This window comes from Scophthalmus maximus, chromosome 11, assembly GCF_022379125.1.
Source record: "Scophthalmus maximus strain ysfricsl-2021 chromosome 11, ASM2237912v1, whole genome shotgun sequence".
NCBI classification, from domain to species: domain Eukaryota; kingdom Metazoa; phylum Chordata; class Actinopteri; order Pleuronectiformes; family Scophthalmidae; genus Scophthalmus; species Scophthalmus maximus.
This window is the reverse complement of record NC_061525.1, coordinates 14,746,673-14,768,123: the sequence shown is the minus strand read 5'-3', so window position 1 is coordinate 14,768,123 and position 21,451 is coordinate 14,746,673. Positions and strand designations below refer to the sequence as shown.

The window sequence follows — 21,451 nt, the reverse complement described above, 5'->3', positions numbered from 1 at the left end:
GAACAATAAATAAATTCTAAATAGTGCAAAAGTAAGAGTAAGGCAAAACCACACAGTATAGAAAACTTAAAGAAATTGAAAATGTGGAATAGAAAGGAAATACTGTGTAGTATGTGTAATATACAGGAAATAAATTGAAAATGTGCAATATAAAGGACATGGGGGGGGGGGGGGGCTCAGAGTCTAGAGTTCTTGGGGCCAGAGGGGAAGGGAGGGTGTTTAGCTTCGTGACAGCCTGATGAATGAAACTGTTTGCCAGTCTGGTGGAACAGGCTCGCAGGCTTCTGTGCCTTCTCCCAGATGGCAAGAGGCTGAAGAGGCTGTGTGAGGGGTGGCCAGAGTCACCCACAATGCTGGCTGCTTTGCGGTTGAGGCGGGTTTCGTAGGTGTAGTTGCAGGTGCGTGTTCTTCTTCTTTCTCCCGTTTTGTGGACGATGGCAACCAGCGGGTGCATTTCCGCCACACTTTTTCCACACAAATTTCGTGAGCAGCATTTCTGTGGATAAGAACACCTTGTTGATTAAAGTGAATGAGTGAGTGAATCCATTGACTTGACCTGCTTTGTGTCTCTATACTGCCAAAGATGAAAGAAAATGTCCTTAATCTGTAAAACAATTTTTTTTGTTTCATATCAGGACCATAGAGGCACTAGTTGAACAACACCTCAAAAACTATACCTCCTACTGTTTTAATTTCTCTGAGCACCATGATTTCCATGAGCTGATGGGCTCCTCTTTTTGCCTAAGGGCTGACCATTCAAAAAAGTCAAATTGCTTAAGTAGTCATACTTTGTGAAACAGCACAAATTACTACTATTTGATGTATAAATTACGTGAGGAGTAAAATATGTGCGTGTAACAAGAGATGGAGTACAATTCTTTTAACAGAAGCAGAGCGCCTGATATTTAGAGATTGCTTGAGCAGGATTCCCACAAATTAAAGTTATTGCTGCCAGGCTGCTGTTAAGCATAACAGTATTAGAAAAATATCACACAAAAAACACAATCAATTAAGGTTTACTAAGTTTATTCCAGAATAAACAAATCTAAATATATAAATGTGCAAAGCCAACATTTAAGAGAAAATCAAGTATTATTTTTCCATTTTATACTTTGCTAATGAAAACAAAAATCTTCCAAAAATATCAGATCACTTACCCGTACATTATAGCTTTGACAAGCTATTTGAGAAACGTACAACGTCAGATTTGTCTACATACTCTAACTTAAAAATAGACACATTTATAACGGTAAAATTAAATCCCCCGTGGCATTCCACAGCCAAATTTTATTTTAAGTATTTAAATAAAGGAAAATTGTCACTTATTTCTCAAATTGCGCAGAGAAGCTGAAGAGAACGACATGTTACTCTTTTTTCCCTCTCTTGTCTGATGATTTATGCTTTTGATGTTTGTGTCCGCTTCCGCGTCCCCATCGGTTTCCTTTCGTACTTCGCTCTCCCCACGTTGGCATAGGCGGCTCAATTTCCCCTGGCCGTCCTCCTCTGTCAGGTACGCCGCCCATCCGTGTCTAGTGAGACCAAAGACAAATTAGAAACATTCTGAGGTGGAAACATTTTCATTCAGACTCACGGGAATGGTTTATGATGGTTTACAGTCGTACCTTGTACACGGCTGTGCTTGTTCCTGCCTTGATTGGTTCAATGATGGACTGATCCTGTCTGGCAGCAAGCAGAAGAGACAGGGACACTCGGGAGGAGACGGCAAGGGATGCAAGAGGAGGCACTGAGGCAAGCGCTTCACTGCGCTCCTGTAAATAAAAGGACTGATTAACTGGGATATTTGATTTTATCATCATGACACATTGCAAAGCTTCTGTTGTGTCATCAGATGACCTGCTGCAGCAACAAATATATTTTGACTGAAACAAGTACCTGACGAGTCAACTGTCTGAGGAATTCATCAGCAGCAGTTGTGGTAAATGTCTTAAATCTTTTAAAGTAATTTTCAGTCACACTGGTGACAATGTCGGTCTGTACGTCGGTCCACTATTTTGTTCCAGACTGAAATTCCAGGCAACAAAGTCACCATGATTGACTTTGCTTGCCAAGACTGTTTCACAGTTGCTTCCAGTGAAAAACTCAAAGGCCAAATTCTGCCTTTTAAAAACTAAACTGATAACCAATTGTACATGTTTGGATTGACTAAGGTGTAACAGGTGCAGCTATTTACCATGCCTACCTTTTGTTTTTCTCCCCAAGCAAAAGACTCAAGTGTAACCTGAAAGCGTTTGATCATCATTTGGCACCGACACCGATAATCCTTTGAGAGAAGTTGATTGATCTCTTTTACTTGCATCTAAGAAACCGAAAGAGGAAAAAAAGTTTGATATGCTGATTTAAGAATCACATATTTTGTTGAATGAACTGATAACAGCCCTGGGAAACCTACCCACTGCTCTGAGCTGAGGCTGGTGTTAAGAAGAGGGTCCATCATGCCTCCACATGGCAGACGGGCAAGCCTGGACTCCACCTGCAATAAAATGCCATAATAATTAAGCTTTTACTGAGTAATCATGATTTACATACAGCTTCGTCTCTCTTTTGTCTGCCATACCTCACTCAACACATCTGCAAACTGGGAGGAGGCGTCCATGTCAAGGCAGCGCAACACCAATATCCATTCTGCCTGCATCTCAGCATTCCTCCTGTCTTTGTCAGAAGCATCATCATCTTCATGTTCCTCACAAAACTCAGTGAGTTCACGGCTGGCATCCTCCACTCGCTGATCTTTTTCAGATTCCCCCCCTGTCGTATTCTCCTCAGGATGCAATTCCTTATGCTTTATCACGCGAGCTGCTTGCAATTCTGACACAAGGAACTCTGAAGGATGAAGCAATATTTCTTTAGGACAAAACCAGTTAAAAAACCATAGGCACTACAATCATTCAACTCTACAGCAGACTTCAACTTCTTCTTCTTGATGATTTCTCACCAGTGACTTTGTTGAGGACGGACGGCTCCAGCACCTCTGAGGTCAGCTCAGTGAGCGGAGAGCACATGTCTGATAGTAAATCTCTCAGCTCTCCAACCAGCAAGACGTTGCCTGTTCCAACGGACTCTAAAAATGGAAAGGCAAGTACATTTCATTCATAAATTATTAGTATTTTAGAGTTGTAATGATTACACAAATAATAAATTAGTAAATCGATGGGATGAATGATAGTAAATGTAAACTTGAACTGACTAGGAGAAAATAAGAAAAAACTCTATCGAGTCATATGTAATAGTTCAGTATGTGATCATTTGATTTAAGGATTTCTTTAGATTTTTCTTTTTTTTTGGACTGTGTCTTTTTCACAGGTTTTGTATATGTAATAGCTCGAGAAAAAGTACATGTTTACAAATTAAGGTTGTATTGTAATCCAAAGAAGCCAAATGCATTGGCATGACACAGAAATAAAATATGATATGTATGCATGTATGTATTAACTTAATTTAATAGATGGGTAATGGCCAGTTGGTTGTAAAAGAAAAAAAAGAAGCAATTTGAATATCCTGTCTGAGGGTGGGGGGAAATATTTTCTGAAATTTAATGGACCAAATGATCGATCAATCAAAATAATAATCTGATATCATGAAAATAAAGTAAATATCCACAATTAAATAAGGTATGACTTAAATAAAGCAATTATAATAAAAAGGGGGAAACTGTTGAAACATCAAAACCAGCCCACAACTTACATCTCGGGAGATCTAGCAGAGAAAATGCACCAGTAAAAACAACAGACCCTCACTAGAAGTGGATATCATGTCACTGTTAGTGAAAGCACCACCTGGTGACCGGGGACGTCTGACTGGATCCGTGTGCTGCACCACACTCACCACACAGATGTTTATCACAGAGCCTCGGTCTCACCTCGCAGCGGCGGGCCGGTGGTCCTCAGCTCGGCCGACAGCCAGGTGAGCAGCGGACAGGGCAGCTCGTCACACCGACACTCGGCCAGGCAGCGGCCGCCCGGGTACCTGGGCAGGAAGTGAACGCCGACAGGTGAGAGCACTGTGCCTGGATGAGTAACCACGCAGGCGGGAGACAAGCAGTCAAACATGACCTACCCGAGCGCTTTGATGGCGGACGCTGTGGCTATGCTCCTCTCCATTGTCACTACAAAGGTAAATAACGTACTTAGATTCCCACCTGTTCCTGTTGGTCCGCGCTACTGAACTACTGAAAGTTCAGCCGCGTTAACAAACTGGGCTTCCTCTATGCTGCTTTTCAGTGTGAGACAGCGGGACGCACATCGCCCCCTGGAGGCCGGAGGGTGTACAGCATGGTGTCGTAGAAATGGAAATTAAAAAAAAGGAAAACGATTTGAAACCTCTTGAAAGGAAGAAGAAAATGACACAAATAGAAATAATAAATAATTCAAACGAAATGTTGAAGAAAAAAATGTTGAAAACTGAAAAAGGAAGGGGGTTTATACAATACAGAATACATTGCCAGGTAATGAACCTAAACAACGAGATAAAAACAAACAAAACAAATTCAGAAAAATATATGGTGAAAAGGGGAAAGGGAAATTGGTATCAAATACAACATAAATTCACACCTGTTTATATCATTTTAAATTATTTCTACATTTTGGATTTATACTGTAAGTAGATCATAAATTCGTAGAAAACTTTCACTTAACTTTAAAAAGCTGGACACTGGATTTCATATAATGCGATAATGTCTGTCTTCCTTTTCCCTAAACAACAAAACAAAACACAATGCATATACCTACTTAACCATACTCTATCTTCTTAAACTTCATTAAAGACATTTTTCTCTCACTCAGCCATTTCCAGTCAGATACGATCCTTTTCCACTTCACTGCCGTAATGTGTAAAGGAAATGAAACTGTACTTGAGGGGAAACAAAATACAGTAATAAGTTAAAGTTAAGTTAAAATATGATGTATTTACATTTTTTATCCACTAGAGGCCACAATAGGTCTTTTGCAAATAGAAAGACTGTGTTATTTTTAATAATAAAATATTTAAATAAGAAGTATTACATTACTTTACATCACATTAATGTAGCAGATGCTTTTGACCAAAGCAACTTACAATAACTACTATTTTTACTGAAATAACAGAATCCAAAGGTGGAAACAGAAAGTCTATACCACTTATATTTAAATTTTATACATTTCAGGAAGAAATATTATACTTTTATACTTCTTTATTCTTATTTAAAATGTCTTCACCCATTAAATAGCTCTCCCCAGCCGTGTTCAAAATATGTAAAATGAATATGTTATTGGTCGCAATACTCGGCAAAGGATTCAAGTTCAGCTCTTTTCTAACCGAGGGGATCCTGATGCACTGTTATTATCACTCAGCAGGGTCTGATACAGTTTTCTCCTAATCTTTTTTTGACGATTAGTCCTCCTCAAATTTATGTGCCCTATTAATCTGAGCCTCATTTGTCACACTCAGCACTATCAAAACCATCGCAGGTCTTGCTGATGCAGACAGTATTATTGTTGTCAGGGATCACCGGCTACTCTTTGATTTACTCTTTGAAAACATCGCTTTTATGGTTGTAGTTTCTGCTTGGGTATAGCACACGCCCTCCCGCAGCTCTCAGAGCAAAAAACCTTGAATTTAAGTGACACCATCACTCTGGGAAAGCAAAGTGGAATATTTCTATGTGGTCTGAATCAGTAGAAGAAGGTGAAGTAAGTAAGTGGGGAAAGCAGTCTGTCTTTTTTGAGAGTCTTGGCCAGCCACTTGTTTTTGCACTACTGCCCAATAAGCCTGGTCCTTCCTCTGATATCTGCTTCATTAGCTCTGTCTGAATGTGTTGTTGTGGCTGACATTTTGTTTGACCACACACGGACGTCACAGCAGGCGGTACGTGAGACACTTCGTCACACTTACGGCACAAGCCCCTCCATCAGCAGCCTGTAAACTGGACAGGAACAATGAAGACAATGGCAGCAGGGCGTTCTGAGCCTCGACGTACAGTGCCTCTGCGTTTGCTTGGTCCCTGCTGCCATATGTACAGAAGCTGTGGCCTCCCTGACAACAAAAGCCTCGCCATGCGTCAGGATGCTCCATCTTTTATTCCCCTGACACTGTCCCCTGCTCCATGAAACCTTCTGGGCACTGACCTTTGACCTCTGGCAAGCAGCCAGACAAAGCAAGCAGACACTCCCCCTCTTTGGCAGCCAAGATTGAGCACGGTGGACTTGTTGAGCACTGCTGGATGAAGGAGAACGAGTAACACAATGACATCCTGATGTCCTGTTTGAAGCCAAAAGTGCATCCAAGTAAATACCAGCCTGTAGGCGGGAATAACCAAATCATTTGATTTCCAATTTCATTCAGCATGTAGTGATTTGTTTTCAGTTTGATATCAAATGATATTTTTCCTCTAAATCTACTTTGATTCTGTGTTGTTGGGCAGTATGTTGTCCCAAATACATATTATTTTCAGTGTATATTCTGATTGAGCTGAAACTTCACTTATTTGTAGATGATTTTAACTGTTCACTAGTCACAATACAATATTAAAGATGAAAATCAGAATACATTTTGTATGCAAAAATATAATTAACAATGGAATAATGGGGGAGAGAAAGAATAAGGAGAAAAGTGTGTATGATTATGTGTATGTGTGACGAGGTACATTTTACGATTAGGATAAATACATAGAACATAGAATCCAAACAATAAAGAAAATCAGTTGTATATGATAATGACCCCCCACCCCTCCAACAAACCCCCAAAATAATGCATACCTGTATACTGTACGTGTGGAAGGGAAAGTGTATGGTATGATCAATACCAGGAGGAATATTTACAAATATGTGCAGAAATAAGAGCGGAAATCTTTTTTTTATAATTTCTATATTATGATTTTTGGGGGTACAGCAATACAAACTCCAATATAATCTGCCAACACACATGTCCTATATCAAGTACTTAATAGGCAAACATTTCCACATTCTCTTCTATATCTTCTACTTGAATGAGTTTCTTGGAAAGTGAAATACCAATATAAACCTTTACAATAAAAAGAAAACAACAATAAATCAACAAGCGAGAGAGAGAGAGAGAGAGAGAGAGAGAGAGAGAGAGAGAGAGAGTGGTTGGGTAATGTATAGAAATTAGACACACACTCAATTAACTGAGCATTAGAAATAAAGTAGTATTTATCGTGGTGTCTCGGAGCTCTGCCTCAGGCCCATGGGGTCACGACAGGTGTGTCAGTGTGGGGAGGGGCCAGTTGCTCAGGTGACTGAAGCCGACGCCCCCTGGAGGCCATCGAGTCATCTGGCGGTGACAGGCAGCAGCCTCCTCGCGCGGCGTCACTCTCCTCCTGGCGCGGCAGCAGCAGCGTGGGACAGGTGCGATGGACGAACCGCTCGTTCTCAGTCACACGCGTCACACGACACCGTTTCATCGCGATTTTGAATTTTCGCCATAAAAAAAGAAAAAAAAAAACGAAAACAAAAAATAAACACTGTACTTTTTTTTTTTTTCAGAATTCGCGAGTGAATTGACGCTTGTCATGGATCGACTGGACGAATGGGGCTTCAAGTCCAAGAAGATGGAGCTGGAGGAGGACTTCTACTTCGACTACGCAGCGGAGGAAATGACAGGTTATCAAGACCCCCGTGAACTCGTGGCCGCTCTGAAACAAAAGGAGGAAGAGGTGATTCTGGCAGCGCAGCTGGGAAACGCGCTGCTCCTGGAGAACCGTCAGCTGAAAGAGCGCAGCCAACTCCTCCACGAGCAGTACGCGGGCAACCTGGAGGTAAGACACGGTCCCACTCCTCTGACCCTGAGATGAACTAATCCGACTAATCCACGTATACCAGAGAATGTACTGTGCTGTAGTGTACATTGTTCTGACCATTTATCGATGCACGTGTTCTATGGACCATGTGAAATCTATACAAAGCACTTTAAACACTCCACTTTGACAGCAGAGAGCTACACATGACATGGAGTTTGAAAACTTAATGAGAAAACATACTAGTGTGGAGAGACACAACAGGAACAGTTAAGTGTCATCGCAGGTACATCATTAAGTATGTTCCAAAACCGCTTATTCTTTAAAATCATATATTACATGTCCAAAGTAAATCTACTGTAAATGAATTAGGGAATTTGCATCATAATTATAAGCCGTTGCCATTCACGTTCCAAAATGTAAACAGGAAGAACATATTGGTTCAATGGCAAATTCTGTCAGTGCTAAACCGTGATGAGTGCGATCAGGCTCTCCAAAAGTATTTATTACGTAAGAGACACGTTGACACTGGAATGGAAGTTATCTTCACAAGTTATGAAAGACATTGGGAACCTGTTGCTGCAATAATCAAACTTTTACGATCCTTAAAAGGCACCGACTAATGAGGCGTTACGTAATTCGACAAAAGACAAAACCAGCCCAACAGCAGAGAAGATTAAGGAAATCAATGTGTCTATTGTCGCCTGTTTGTGTTGTGAAGCGGTCGCCATGCAGCACAGCATCACCCACCCGAGTCCTCGGGCAGACTGAATAATGGGCTCATTGCTCGTCTCAAGGTGAAAGCTGTCGCCTGCCTCAGGTGTTCAGTCTTATTATCAGGTGTGTGACTACGTCTTCAATTACAGCCAAGACAAACTGACAAGGGAGAAAAGTGAGAAAGTTCAAAGTGACATGAAGCTATGTCAAGAACTTATCTGGTTAAATCTACAGGAGAGGTTTCGTTGATTGTAAGCTCAACTAATGTTGTTTTTAAAATCCTCAGTTGAGATTACTTTGAAAATTATTGTATTAATTAATTAATTAATTAATCACTTGGGCCATAAAATATCAGAAAACAGTTCACTCAAACAATTCAATGTCTTAACATGGCTTTTTCTTTCGTTTCATTAAAAGTCCCAAACCCCAAAGATGTGTCTCACTATCACATGAAACATTTGAGAAGATGGAACTAATGTTTGGCAGATTAATTCAGATCACAGCTGTCCCACATTTCCTGTGCCCCTTAGGACTAACCGTGGCTCATTGTTGCGGTTTGTCAATGACAAAACAATATGTTCTTCTTGTCACATTCGTTTGCCGACAAGGATAATTCATCGGCGGTGTAGTTTCTATCCGACACATGGTCTAAACATGTCGAACGAGTTGTGTTTGCGTCTTGTCATGCTTGACTTTTGTTGTCCCGCAGAGACATTCCCACTGTCACCTATTGAGACATTCATCTTTTCTGCCCCTGTTCAGGAGCTGGAGCAGGGCCGGCATGAGCTGCGGCTGAAGCTGGAGGGCTGCCAGTCCCAGTGGGAGAGCCAGGTCATAGACCTGGAGAGGGATGTGAGCGAGCTGAGCGCCCAGGTGGAGCGGCTCACCCAGGCACTCAGCGAGGCCGAGAGGCACAAGAGTCGAGCCCAGCTGGAGCACAGCGAGCACACACAGCGACTCCGGGACGAGCTCAATACGGTGAGTCCCACGCATGGTAGCCTTTAATTTAGCATAATGGTTTAATTTGAGTTTGATTCTGTCTGCTCCACATGAAACAATGCTGCGTTCCAGTTAACCTCGGAGCTCGGACCCCGGAAGTCGGGGTAGTGATATTTTTTCCGACCTCCCCAGTCGGAATTGCGACTCGCAGGGGCGTTCCATTTGCAATTTCTGCCTCGGAGGTCGGAATTCCGAGTTCCGAGATCATACTGGAACGATAATCCCGACTTCCGAGTTCCGAGGTAAACTGGAACGCAGCATCAGAGTGAACCATAGAGCTGGGTGCAAAGAAACCCCCTGGATGCTGCAGGTAACTGAGCCTTTGTGACATAACACCAATTTAGAGCTGTTGGCCCACTGACACATGCTAGATAAGACACACACACACACACACACACACACACACACAATCCACACGCAGAAACTCAGTGTTCTTTACAAACATGGTATCAGTTTGACTCAGTCTAATCTGTCCCGAGCAAGGCCATATGCTCAGGCTGTTTATAGACTCAGACCAAGGCCGTGGAAACATGCTTGCTTTGCAAGTAAAAGAGAAAGTTTTCATCTGGGGGACGGAGGAGGAACTTTAGATGTTCAGTCAGAAGCAAAGTCTGTTTCTATTGTTGCCCTGAGGCAAATGATCCATACCAGCGTGGAACAAGATGGAAACAATATGTAAACAAGAGTTAACTGGATTCTAGATCGAGGTCAGAGGGAGGAAGATGATGGTTTCACTTTACTCAGTCCCAGTTATGTCTTTTTTTTAATCATTTTGTGGAAAATAATTCAACATGTGAAAATAGTTATTTAGTCAGTAATCAAGGATCTAGAAGACAGTAAAAATGCCAGAAATGTACTGGTTCCAATGTTGTATTCTGGTTTCAAATGTGAATATTTACAGATTTTCTTAGTTTTCAATGACATAAAACTAAATATCTTTGGGTTTTGTAATGTTGGTCAGATCAACTGAGACAGTATAGGACATTCTCTTGGACTCTGGGAACTTGTGACTGGTATTTTGCTAAGGAGTTAGTTTGTGATTGGTTCAGTTTGTCTGTCTGTTAGTTTGGTAGCAGGATCGGTCTCGGCCATGGTAATAGGTGATTACATTTTTGGGAAGGATGCAGATCTGGATCCAGGGATGTTTAGAGGGATTCTTCATCATTGCGAGAGAAGGAAAAATGTGACATTTTGAGTCATATCTTCACAAATACTTAGATATGATATGAAGGTCAGGTGGACATTGGGAATGAACGTTTTGGGTGAAACAGCAGCACATAGTTTGGGGATTGCTCAGAATTGGTGAAGTGCTCTTTTTCACAAATGTTATGACATTTTGTAGACCAAATGATTAATTGAGAAAATAACCAATAGGTGACTTAATCATTAAACAAACATTAGTTGCTGCCATCAGTTGCTCTTTGAGCAAAAATGCAGATAGGGATTTTTCACAGTTTTCTGATGTCTTACAGACCAAATCATTAATCGATTCATTAGGGGAAAAATGGTAAGATTGATTATACAATAATCATTAGCTGCAGCCCCACATGAGCACATTAATATCTATGATACCTGATCCGGTTTACTTAGTAACATGAAGTTAACTTTTAACTTATGTACTTGTATGACGTAACGGACTTGAACAGGGGCCAACAATCAGCTGACTGCTTAAGTCAAATCTTTATGATCCGAAGAAAACGGGCAGAATAATTAAACTGGTGACACATTTTACAGCCTTTTATCAGTTAACACAGAGGAGCTGATTGGGTCACACTGCTTGATTACGCGAGTACTTTTCCAGCCTGAGAAAGTCAGCACTGTTTTCTAAACATTACCGTCGTCATGACGTGTTATTTTACACTTCACTTAGCACAGCAGTTCCTTGTGTTGTTTAAAAATGATCATCAAACCTGAGCCTGCAAAAGTTAAAAGTGGATCCAAGAAAAAAACAGTACACCCTCCCACAAGTCAAGGTCCACACAAGGAATGTCTCTCCCTTTCTGTGACTGGGCTGAAGAACTTGTGCCGAGGAAAACCGACTCCCCAGACGTTCAGGAAAAAGTCAATTTAGATAAAAGTAGCGAGCTCAGTTTAGGATGTCTAAGTAGAGAGGAGTGAAAGAATGGGTGACTCTGACTGGTAAACGTCAGAGAACAGAGTGAGTGTGTTGAAGAAAGGAAAGAGCGGGAGGAAGGTCCATGTCTGATGTGTCTTTACCAGACGTGGTAAATGTTACTGCTGCCCCCGTTGCTCCGCCGCTTGCTGTGGTGAGTTGTGTTGGTATTTCTGTGATTCTGTGATTCTGTTTGTTCAGGCGCTCCCACAGTTATGAAAGGAACATGAGATCTAGTTCTGCATGTCCTGATCTGGCGTCACCGTGTCCACTATAGATGAATAAATGATTTGGCCAATTGTTTCTTTTGGAGTTTTTGGAGCCGAGTTCTTGTAGATTGTGAGTCGACACATAATGAAGCACAAGCTGGTTTCAAAGAGCTTGAAACACTATATCGTACTTGTGAGAGTGTAACCAGAGCATGGCAGGAATCTGGAGGAGGAGGAGGACGACGGCAGTATCGCAGCACAGAAACCTGAGAGAGAAAGAATTCATTGTGTTGACCAGCAACGACAAAGTAAAGCTCTGATGTGACTCTTCGTCCTCTACGGTGCATGTGATGGAGCGGCTGCACGAAAACAGTGCTGACATGTACCAGATTGTCTCATGCGGACTGTTTAAACAGTAGCCAAGGTGCAGGAGAGTGTTGAATCATGTCAGGGTGTTTTCCTTCTGATCACAGAACATTGACATTTTCATGCCACTGTGGAAAAAAACCTGAATACTTTAATGAAGCATTACTAAGTTTATCTTGTGCCTTATTTAACAGTGTGTTGATTTATTACTCGACTCAGGTTTGAGGAGTGAATTTCCGGGTAATCTCTTAATGTTTAACAGGAAAAAAACCATGAGATCGGATTCCGCCGTGCCAGGAAGTTATGAAATTATTTCCACTGAAGGAAAGAAAAAGGGGATTGAGACGTTTTGCTGATTTAGGTTCACTCTTGTGCAAGAAAATCTTTCACAGGGTAACATTATCAGTGTATTAGTGATTTGGATATAAACATCCACTGAAGAAGAAATACCAAACTGGAAAGGGCGTATGATCAGAGGAAGATAAGCTGGACATTTTGTTTACTCAACTCTAAAGAACCAAATAATACATTCCTGACGGTAAGTTCAGGATATTATTTTTTTCATTCAATTTTACAGTGGCTACAGTGCAATGTTACATTACATTCATTTAGCAGACGCTTTTGTCCAAAGAGACTTACATTAAGTGCATTCAACCATGAAGATATTACTATTAAAAACTGCTTCAAGTGCTCATATATTCATACTGAATCTGAATTATCACAGTTCTTCTTTTTTCCACTCAATTTATCAATAAGAGTAGACTGGGCAAAAACGAAATATTTTGGTGATTTGGTTTTGTCTGTGTTAGGATAACTTTTCACCTCCTGTTTCCCACCCAGTGTTATGTGATATTACCATCCCATGATCTTGGATCACAGTGTGTTATTGGACAGCTGTGACAAATCCCTCACCGTGGATTTCCGTTATTGCAATAGGAGACGCCCAAATTGAGGCGAGCCCCCGTGACCTCTGCACCCTCTGGCAGCATCACCAAGCTCATAAACAAAAAGGAAAAGACAGTATACATTGCAGGGAGATATAAATCTTTCATTTGCTCCTTTGATGCTGCCCTTCATACCCCATCATCCCAGGGGAGAGCCATCTTTTCTGTGTACTCCCTGAGGGGCTCGGCTGTAGCTGGGGTAGTCAGCTGTCGGATACCTCAGTGTTTGGACCGGTGAAGGCCTGAGGCTTGGGGGGCCTTGCGAGGGGATGTCATCTTTGTGTCTCTACCAAATGGAGCGTCCTCCTTCCACTCCTGCTTTGGTGATTCTCAGTGGGTCGCTGCTTCTATTGTGGAAGAGACCCATGTTGACGAGACGAGGCAGCAGTAATGACAACTCATGGAGCAAATGTTCATCTTTAAGGCCCCCCTTCTCCTCCTCATAGTGTGTCTGCATGCTATGTTTTGTATTTGTCCATCAGTGCATGATTTACACACACGCACGCACGCACGCACGCACGCACGCACGCACGCACGCACGCACGCACGCACGCACACACACACACACACACACACACACACACACACACACACACACACACACTTCCCACTAATTTTAGCCCTCACGCCAGCCTCACTTCCTCTGTACACTCTTAACAAACATGTACACACAAGCTGTCCCCGCCACTTTACCCCCCTGACGTCCAAGTTCACCCTCCAACACATTGTTGTCTAATGTGGCGTGATGATGTCATTGGCAAGACCAAGATGCCCTCTGCTCCATCTGCCGCAGAGGCCAGTCTTTCATCTTGTATTATGTGGCGGTGATGGGACCTGACAGGGGCCCGCCACAGTGCTGAGTAAGGGGAACTGAGGGTCCGAGACCGGGACGTGGGAGGGAAGGGGTTGGTGTGAGGGCGATGGGTCATTCACTGGGGCCTCAGAACTGGCACAGCAGCGCTCCAGTTATCCAGAGTATTTATGATGTGAAATCATATTGTGCTTGAGAGAGAAGCTGTGTGGGAAATTTGAAGGCAAGAAGAGTCGTCAGTTGCAGCGGCGTTTTTTTGGGGGGGGGGGGCTTAAGACTCATTAAAGGTGCCCTGTGGTATTTTCTTTCCAATATAGTTATGTTGACATTCAGTGTTTTTATACTAAATCGCATTGTGTGTGTTGTAAAGGCCAAACAAACAAGATGAATGCATTTCCTGCTTGGACAAACATCTGCAAAAGAAGTTTACATGTTCCAAACTTGTTTGTTGGCAAGCTGCGAGGGTATTGTCAAAACAATGCTCCATAGCATAACATCAGTGGTCAAATACTTCATTAGCTAATATGACTATGTGTGAGTTCTGAGTAGTTTTTTCCCCCTCATTGTTTTCACGTAAAGGGATGTGGAGGCCTGAAATGGTGAAAATAGTCAGTAAAAGCAAAACATATTTTTGTCTTTCATACGCCTTTTATCTCCTAGTTATGCCCACCCAGATTTTTATCTTTGAACCCCATTGGGATTTAGCTTGGGAACCACTGTGTTACAGAAACACCCTGCATCCACTTGCAGTTTCTTTGAAAGTAGCAGAGAAAGCCATTTCTCATTTTCCTTTTTGCTCCAGGGCCCACTACTAACCCTAAGCCCAAACTTTCGGGCAGGTATATATTTCTTCTCACCGGGGTCTAGATTAGAGGACTTTATCTCAGAGAGACCTCCTGCTAAACATAATTTTGTTATTTTTAGATCCAAGATTGTGGTCTCTATACTCTTAATGCCTCAGGCTTTGGTTCAAGTTGAGTGATACACTGTATGATTCCACTTTTCTCGGTCGGGGTTTGTTTTCTGGCCTAAATCTCTCTGGAATCCACCCTTAATGTCAGAAAATGCACAAATAGGTGCATTTTAAAAGCTACATGTCTACATGCTACATGTTTCTCTTACTCCAATTGTGTGTTTGTGTGTGTAGGCGATGGAGGTGGAGAGGGCCGTGTCCAGCGAGCTGCAGGCTCTAAAACAGGAGCTCCAGAAAAAAGGAAGCCACAGCAGTCCTCAGGATGAGGAGCTGCTCAGTGCCATGAGGGAGCAGGTAACTACTGTGCACAAAGATACATGTACCACTAAACCAAAGATAATGCAAAATGTAACCATCACAATGAAAGGGTGGCCTGGTAAAATGGTTCTAGTCTCGATAGCATCATGTTTTACTTTCAGAGAAGAAAAAATACATTTTTGTCATATATCTGACCGGTGTTTGTGTGTATTTATTCCAGGTGTTGCGTATCAGCCAGAAGGATCAGGTGTTGGAGGAGCGGTTGAAGAATGTGAGTCAAGAAAACACTGAGCTGAGGACGAGTTTGGCCTCTTTACACACACGTCTGGCTCTGCACGACCAACTCAACCAACAGCACAGCCAGCAGGTACACACTTTTTTTTTTTCTTCACTTTGAGATTGCTTTTAGCAATGAAAAGTGCTCTATAAATTAAACTTATTATTATTATTATTAATATTATTATTACTTCATACGAATTCATCACATGCTGAAAACACAGACACACCCAGCGAGCTTCACTGTTTCTTCAAAGTAAATACACACTCATTAGTGTTCATTATAGCAGCAAGCAACACAGAACAGCTCAGCGCAGTTGGTGTGTGAATGAAAGAGCCTCAATAACAAAGGGGTTTTCTGCTCCCTGCCTGGGGGCCTGGGTTTCGGTTGGGATTGTGGAAAGCATTGCCAAACAATCACCTCATCCCCGTCATTGTAACTGTCAGTCACAATTCTGGATTCCACTCGCGTTCGTTAGTTTAGTTTCATGTTGGGCTCGGGGCTGGAATCTGGCACGTCAGGATTTCTCTCGCACATTTGTGACAAAGTGTCTCACAAGACAGCTTTTTTAAAAGCATAATTTGCCAAGTATAAAATAATTGTACATATTGTACATGTATGTAAGTATTATCATATCTAACTCCCTCTGACAATAATCAATGAGGATTCATAATGTCATCTTAATGTCGCTCATCTGTTGTACTGGTTGTTAAACGTCCGACTCATTATGTGTGTGGGTTTTGTATCCACATATGTTCATAAATGTGTTCACGTGTGTGTGTCCCTCCTTGTGCTTTCAGCTAGCAGAGGCTTGGCAGGAGGTGGAGGTGGCCCGGGGTCGCTCACAGCAGCTGCAGGCCCAGGTGGACGAACTTCAGGAGGAGGTGTCTCTTCAGGAAGCCAGGAGCCACGGAGACGCCTCCCTGCTGTCCGAGCTGGAGAGCGGCCTGGAGACAGCAGCGCTGGGAGTCAGCAAAGAGGAGGTACTATGAACGTAATGTACTAAATTAGCTCAAATGTTAAACCGTCCACAGTTTGTTAAACCTTTGGGTCCGAACATGTCATTGTCTATAAGATTTATGAAAGATAAAGTTGCCCATACAATACTGTATGTGTGTGTTTCCCTAATGGATAAAGCTGGAGATGTTCTGTAATTTTCTTTTTGTCAAAAAATCTTGTGAAAACACCAGAACCAAATGTGAAGAGATCTCACTAACCACTATTGCCAGTGTGGCCAAAGCCACAGTACCGTGATAGAGGATTAGAGGATAGAGGAAAAAAGGAAAAACTCATATTATGATATCATTATGATATTGTGATATAACTATAGCCTCCCTGCCTTGAGAGCAGGGCAGGGAGGCTATAAATGAATCTACTGTAACTGACAGAAACAATTGTGGAGCCTGTTGCACTAACTTTTTCTCCACACTGCGATTGGCAAGATTTGAATTTGTTCTATTGTCGTCCCGCTCACAATGAATCATGCATGTTTTGGGGGGAAATTTGTGTTCCAGTGATGACTGGAAACAAGAATCTCAAATTATTTACAGTTTTTATTTTAAAGATTCAAAGATATTTACAGTGTGATCACATAATAAAGGCCCCAGAGAAACACCATCTATACACAGAATCTCAGGAAACGCATATGAACGTTATTGTAGTGAAAGTACGGTAGCTGTGTGTCTGAAGCTGTGTGAGAGAACATCTTGTACAGGTTCCCTGTGAGAGTGTAACACTCACGCTTTGCAAGAAGAAGGTGTGAAAGTCCTGGTCTTCAAAGCGAAGACACCACAAAGAAACGCACATTTGAACAATGCCTGCGAGAGAACAGAAAAACTGACTAATAACAGTTAAGCCAAGACTTCTAGTTCTCACTCTCTGGGTGTCCACTGTTATTGTTTTGTTCCAGCAGGAAAATGTGATGTATAGTTCCACCCGTGATTCATTCGCTACATTTCCTGTTTGTCATGGCCACAACGTCGGAGAGTTTCCTCCATTTACAGCTTCCAGTACATACCCACACTTGTGTCTGCAACCTTATCACAAAATATTATATCTCTACTGAAATAGTAACCATGAGATCAGTATCATTGTGATATGTATGACTCAAGGAAGTTAAATAAAGTGATGAGGTCATGCCTGCACCTCCCAGTGTGTAAATACTTGATGTCACCCAAAATGTGATATGTGAGGAGAATACAATATATTGAATGCTGAAGGGTAAAGAGGAAAAGAAATAACTTGTTTTGACCCAGTTTTATTTGTCAAGTAATATATGAAACATTAGTACTATACATTATCAGCTTCTCTAAGATATACCAATTGATGTACTTATGTTCAAAATGTTTAGCTTTTTAATGATAATTAACAAAAACCAACACAACCTTTCTCCTATTCTACATAGATAACGCAAGAAATGGTGTCCATCCTTCAGTTACTGCTCCCACTGACCCGGGAACCGAGCAGCCCGGCGAGGTCAGATTCCTTGGATCAACAGGACGACCTGCAGGCCATGCTGCACCGCATCAAGGGAGTGGCCCAGACCCTGGCGCAGGGTTCCAGCCCTCAGGTGGGTGAAAGCCACACAAAATGATCAAGTGGGGCAGGAGAGGAAATGAAAAGAAAAGGCTGCCATTGTTGTTTGAAATCAAAGGAGCATGGGAGTTTTTGAATCATATATCATAGCAGTATACAATAGTATTTATGTAAAAATCCCTGCTCCAATGGTTGTGTGCAGTAGCCCTATATTCTCACATAGTCTAAAAATTCATGGGATGCAGATGTAGAAAGCGGCCTATTTATTATTATTATTACTCACATACCACATTCATTATTTATTGAAAGTTTCTCTTTCTGCCCCCTAGTGGCTGTTAGCAGCCCTGCAGTGCCGTCACACTACCATGCTGAGGAACTCTGTGACCTTGTTAATCCAAAGAATGCCATTTAAATTTGTTGCGATTATCAGTTCTGCTAATCCTCTGTTCATTGTCACTGAGCGTATGTCTTGCGGCGCGTGTAGACCTGTCAGACCAGTAACATGCGTTCATCACTGTAACTAAATATTCCTGCTTTGCCTCTTTCTCCCTCAGAGCAACATGCGAACAGGCCAACGCCACGGGAACAGTTTTTTGGTGTAAACCTCTGTGAAATGCGCGGCTGACATCTGATCTCTCTGTTAATGTCCCTCGTCCCAGGAGCTGAATCTGGCTTTTGTCGACAGGATGGCTGATCAGTGTGGGAATAGGAGCACAGCACAGGAGCTGAGAGATCAGGTAACCCAGTGTTGAACAAACACATCTGTCAGGGAAGAACAGCACCTGTGGCGGCCCATTATTAGAGGATTTGGCTATGCCAGATCTGACCTTGTTACTGTCACTGTAATCCATCTTATAGATACAGTTACAGTGCCATTTTTGTCACAGAGTAAAATTGTTTGCTGTCAAATTTAATTGACATGAAATAAATAAAATACTGCATCACTTCCCGAGGTCCCTTAAATTGAAGAGTTTGCCCTATCATAAGTGTGTGGCCAAAAATAACATACAAATGCACACACAAATTACATCAGTGTCTTTAGTCTTTATCATATCATATTTTACTGAGTCCTTGGAACCTGTAGTGCTACAATATGAGTTTTTTTTACAGTGATCTAAACACTCGTGTCTTCCTCCTCCAGAACGTCCAGCTGCAGCAGGAAAATGCTGAGCTGCGACAGAAGCTGCAGAGTGTACAGGGACAAGGTGAAGTTGTCCAACAGGCCATCAGAGACCGAGATGAAGCCATAGCCAAGTGAGAATCTCATTATTTCTTAATACTCTCACAGCAATTTATAATATCAAATATATTTGCGTTCAATTTTTTGTTTACAATTAGACATCTAATCTAATATTTTTTCTGTTAAAAACTACTCTTGGGTGAATGTATTTACATTTTTATCTGTGTTGAGGTTAAACGGTGTAAAAAAAACAACCCTCTTGTATATCATGTGATACGACTAAAGAGGTTTCATCATTTCTTGGCAGGAAAAACCTGATGGAGGTCGAGTTGGTGAGAAGTAAAAACGATATGATGTCTCTGAACAACCAGTTATTAGAAGCCATCCAACGTAAACTGGAACTGTCCCAGGAGCTGGAGGCCTGGCAGGTGGGGTCCACATTTCTCTCTAATGGTTTTTGCTCATCGAATCCAGTCCACATTAGCCTACAGCTCCCTAAATCCTCTCTCATGCTGTCGCTTTTGTCACACTGTTTTCAAATCTTTCTGCACATTCCCTGCTTTATGAAATATTTGAACAATATATTTGATTTACAATTTTAAGGTTTACAACATCACTGATTGAAAATCCCTTTTACGGATTGCTGTCTGCAGTTTTAGTGATAGATGATAAACGGAAGATGGATGTATCTCATTGTGAGTGTAGACAGTGGGAGGTCAGGGACAGATGCAGCCATATCCCTCTCAGCCTTGTCAGTCTGGAAGGATATGAACAGCAGGTGTCTCTATCCATGAGTCCTTCTGCTGCCGAGTCACTAAGCCAAGCTAAGCCATCTGATGGAGGGTCTGAGCTCTCGGGCTTTTATGACGACAGGGCAGGTAATATCTAGACCACAACACTGATTTTGTTTCTGGAGAATTTGTTTGTTAGCTGAAAGCAGCAGTATGTTCATCCCACCTGAAAGGCAAAAAATATTAGGATTGGAATACATGCAGAGAGAAATACAGAAATTGAAATTGTAAAATATACAGAAACGTACAGGGATGTTTACAAGCCATGTACAAATCACATTCTTAACAATTCAAGTAAATCCGACTCAAACAGGAGACTATGCACAGTGGCTCGCCCTCAGAATTCCTGCTCACTTCCTCTTCACCTCCACCTTTCCTCAGGATGACATCCAGATCGTCATCAACCAGCAGCTAAGGTCCCAGCAGCTGTCGGAGCAGCCTCAGAAGAAGCCTACCTCCAACAGCCTGTCCTTCTTCCGCAGGCCCAGCAGGGTGGCCTCCACCTGGACGCATCAGCCCTCCTCCTCATCCTCAACCTGGAGTTCAGACACTAATCAGGACAAAATCCAGTCCCCCTGGAGGGACTGGTTAAGACGTGGAAAAGGAGCGCAATATGGCAAATAATGGACAGTGGGTGCTACAACTCCCTCTTGAATGAACCATGAGGTGAGGACAGAGGGAATCCACAAATAAACCTCCCCTTACATTATGCATTTTTGCAAAAGAGCCATAAAAACACTTTTGAGTCAGCAATAACCTGCAGAGCCACACCGAACAAAGACTTGTTAAATCGACACTGACTGAAAGTCATTTTACTATGAGGCTGAGCCTTCCTAAAACCTAAAATGTGACAACCAGGGAGCAATGTCATTTCAACAGAAAGATGTTCGAAAGGTTTGCTTGACACTGTAAATATTGTGCCTTATTTTGTATTATTGTGATTGTCTTTCTGTCTGAGACTCAATGTGGTATACTGTACATAGTATTGTAGATGTAGATGACTAGAGAGTATTTGTTGGAAATATTTATCCTCACAGATAAAAGAAATAAAAGAAGTACGGTCAGGAAATGAACGATAGAGTTAATCCGCAACTGTACTGAATTTTGACCTTACGTACCAAGTAAGTTTGAAGTTTAAAAAAAAAGGTTGATTGTATAAGAATCAGTATGTGTCTTCATGTACACTTAGTAAGCTGTTATTTAAAAAATATATTTTTTGTTATTTCTTTGTTTTGATAAAAAAAAGATGTTTGCTGTATATTGACTGAGTGAGGACATGTCTCTGTGTAGCAGACACGCACGTGTGTGTATGTTCCGTGACTCAGTGATCATTATTGAAGCTATTTAGTTGTGTTTGGCCTAAGCTGTCTGACTGACCATATCTTGAATGATAGAGATGACGATACTTTCATAAAACAACAAATATTCCTTCTGTTTGTGTACTTGAGTTTTTTTGTTCATAATATTAACATTAAACTGACAATGGGCTTACTACTACTTTAACGTGTTGAAGTACCTCATTAATTGAAAT

General features: G+C 41.8%; 2 protein-coding genes across 3 annotated transcripts; one reads left to right on the top strand and one right to left on the bottom strand.

Annotated features, from left to right (window-relative positions):
• Window positions 1–1,009: 1,009 nt before the first annotated feature.
• On the bottom strand, window positions 1,010–4,270 carry im:7138535 (uncharacterized protein LOC797998 homolog). Of its 2 annotated transcripts, none has more exons than XM_035623761.2 (8): window positions 4,157–4,270; window positions 3,844–3,984; window positions 2,954–3,079; window positions 2,576–2,841; window positions 2,411–2,491; window positions 2,201–2,317; window positions 1,623–1,769; window positions 1,010–1,529 (listed from the first exon to the last, which is right to left on the bottom strand). In XM_035623761.2, exons 3-8 carry the CDS (start codon window positions 3,018–3,020, stop codon window positions 1,365–1,367), a joined length of 843 nt encoding a protein of 280 aa, XP_035479654.1. In that variant the 5' UTR covers window positions 3,021–3,079; window positions 3,844–3,984; window positions 4,157–4,270; the 3' UTR covers window positions 1,010–1,364. The 2 variants fall into 2 exon arrangements, with proteins under 2 accessions (XP_035479654.1, XP_035479652.1); XM_035623759.2 differs by having other exon boundaries at window positions 3,878–3,984; window positions 4,075–4,242.
• Window positions 4,271–7,255: 2,985 nt separating this feature from the next.
• On the top strand, window positions 7,256–21,417 carry si:ch211-235m3.5 (BICD family-like cargo adapter 1). Its single transcript, XM_035623384.2, has 11 exons — window positions 7,256–7,358; window positions 7,497–7,768; window positions 9,227–9,442; window positions 15,054–15,173; window positions 15,358–15,504; window positions 16,215–16,397; window positions 17,819–17,983; window positions 18,609–18,686; window positions 19,091–19,203; window positions 19,437–19,557; window positions 20,302–21,417. The coding sequence occupies exons 2-11, from the start codon at window positions 7,523–7,525 to the stop codon at window positions 20,542–20,544; spliced, it is 1,632 nt and encodes a 543-aa protein (XP_035479277.1). The 5' UTR covers window positions 7,256–7,358; window positions 7,497–7,522; the 3' UTR covers window positions 20,545–21,417.
• Window positions 21,418–21,451: the final 34 nt, after the last annotated feature.

Coding starts and splice junctions, on each gene's coding strand:
- im:7138535 (XM_035623759.2), bottom strand. CDS start 4,118: ATGGAGAGGAGCATAGCCACAGCGTCCGCCATCAAAGCGCTCGG. Junction 3,985..4,074: donor TCCGCCATCAAAGCGCTCGG/GTAGGTCATGTT, acceptor CTTCCTGCCCAG/GTACCCGGGCGGCCGCTGCC. Junction 2,318..2,410: donor GCCTCAGCTCAGAGCAGTGG/GTAGGTTTCCCA, acceptor TCGGTTTCTTAG/ATGCAAGTAAAAGAGATCAA.
- si:ch211-235m3.5 (XM_035623384.2), top strand. CDS start 7,523: ATGGATCGACTGGACGAATGGGGCTTCAAGTCCAAGAAGATGGAGCTG. Junction 15,174..15,357: donor TCAGTGCCATGAGGGAGCAG/GTAACTACTGTG, acceptor TATTTATTCCAG/GTGTTGCGTATCAGCCAGAA. Junction 19,204..19,436: donor CGAGATGAAGCCATAGCCAA/GTGAGAATCTCA, acceptor ATTTCTTGGCAG/GAAAAACCTGATGGAGGTCG.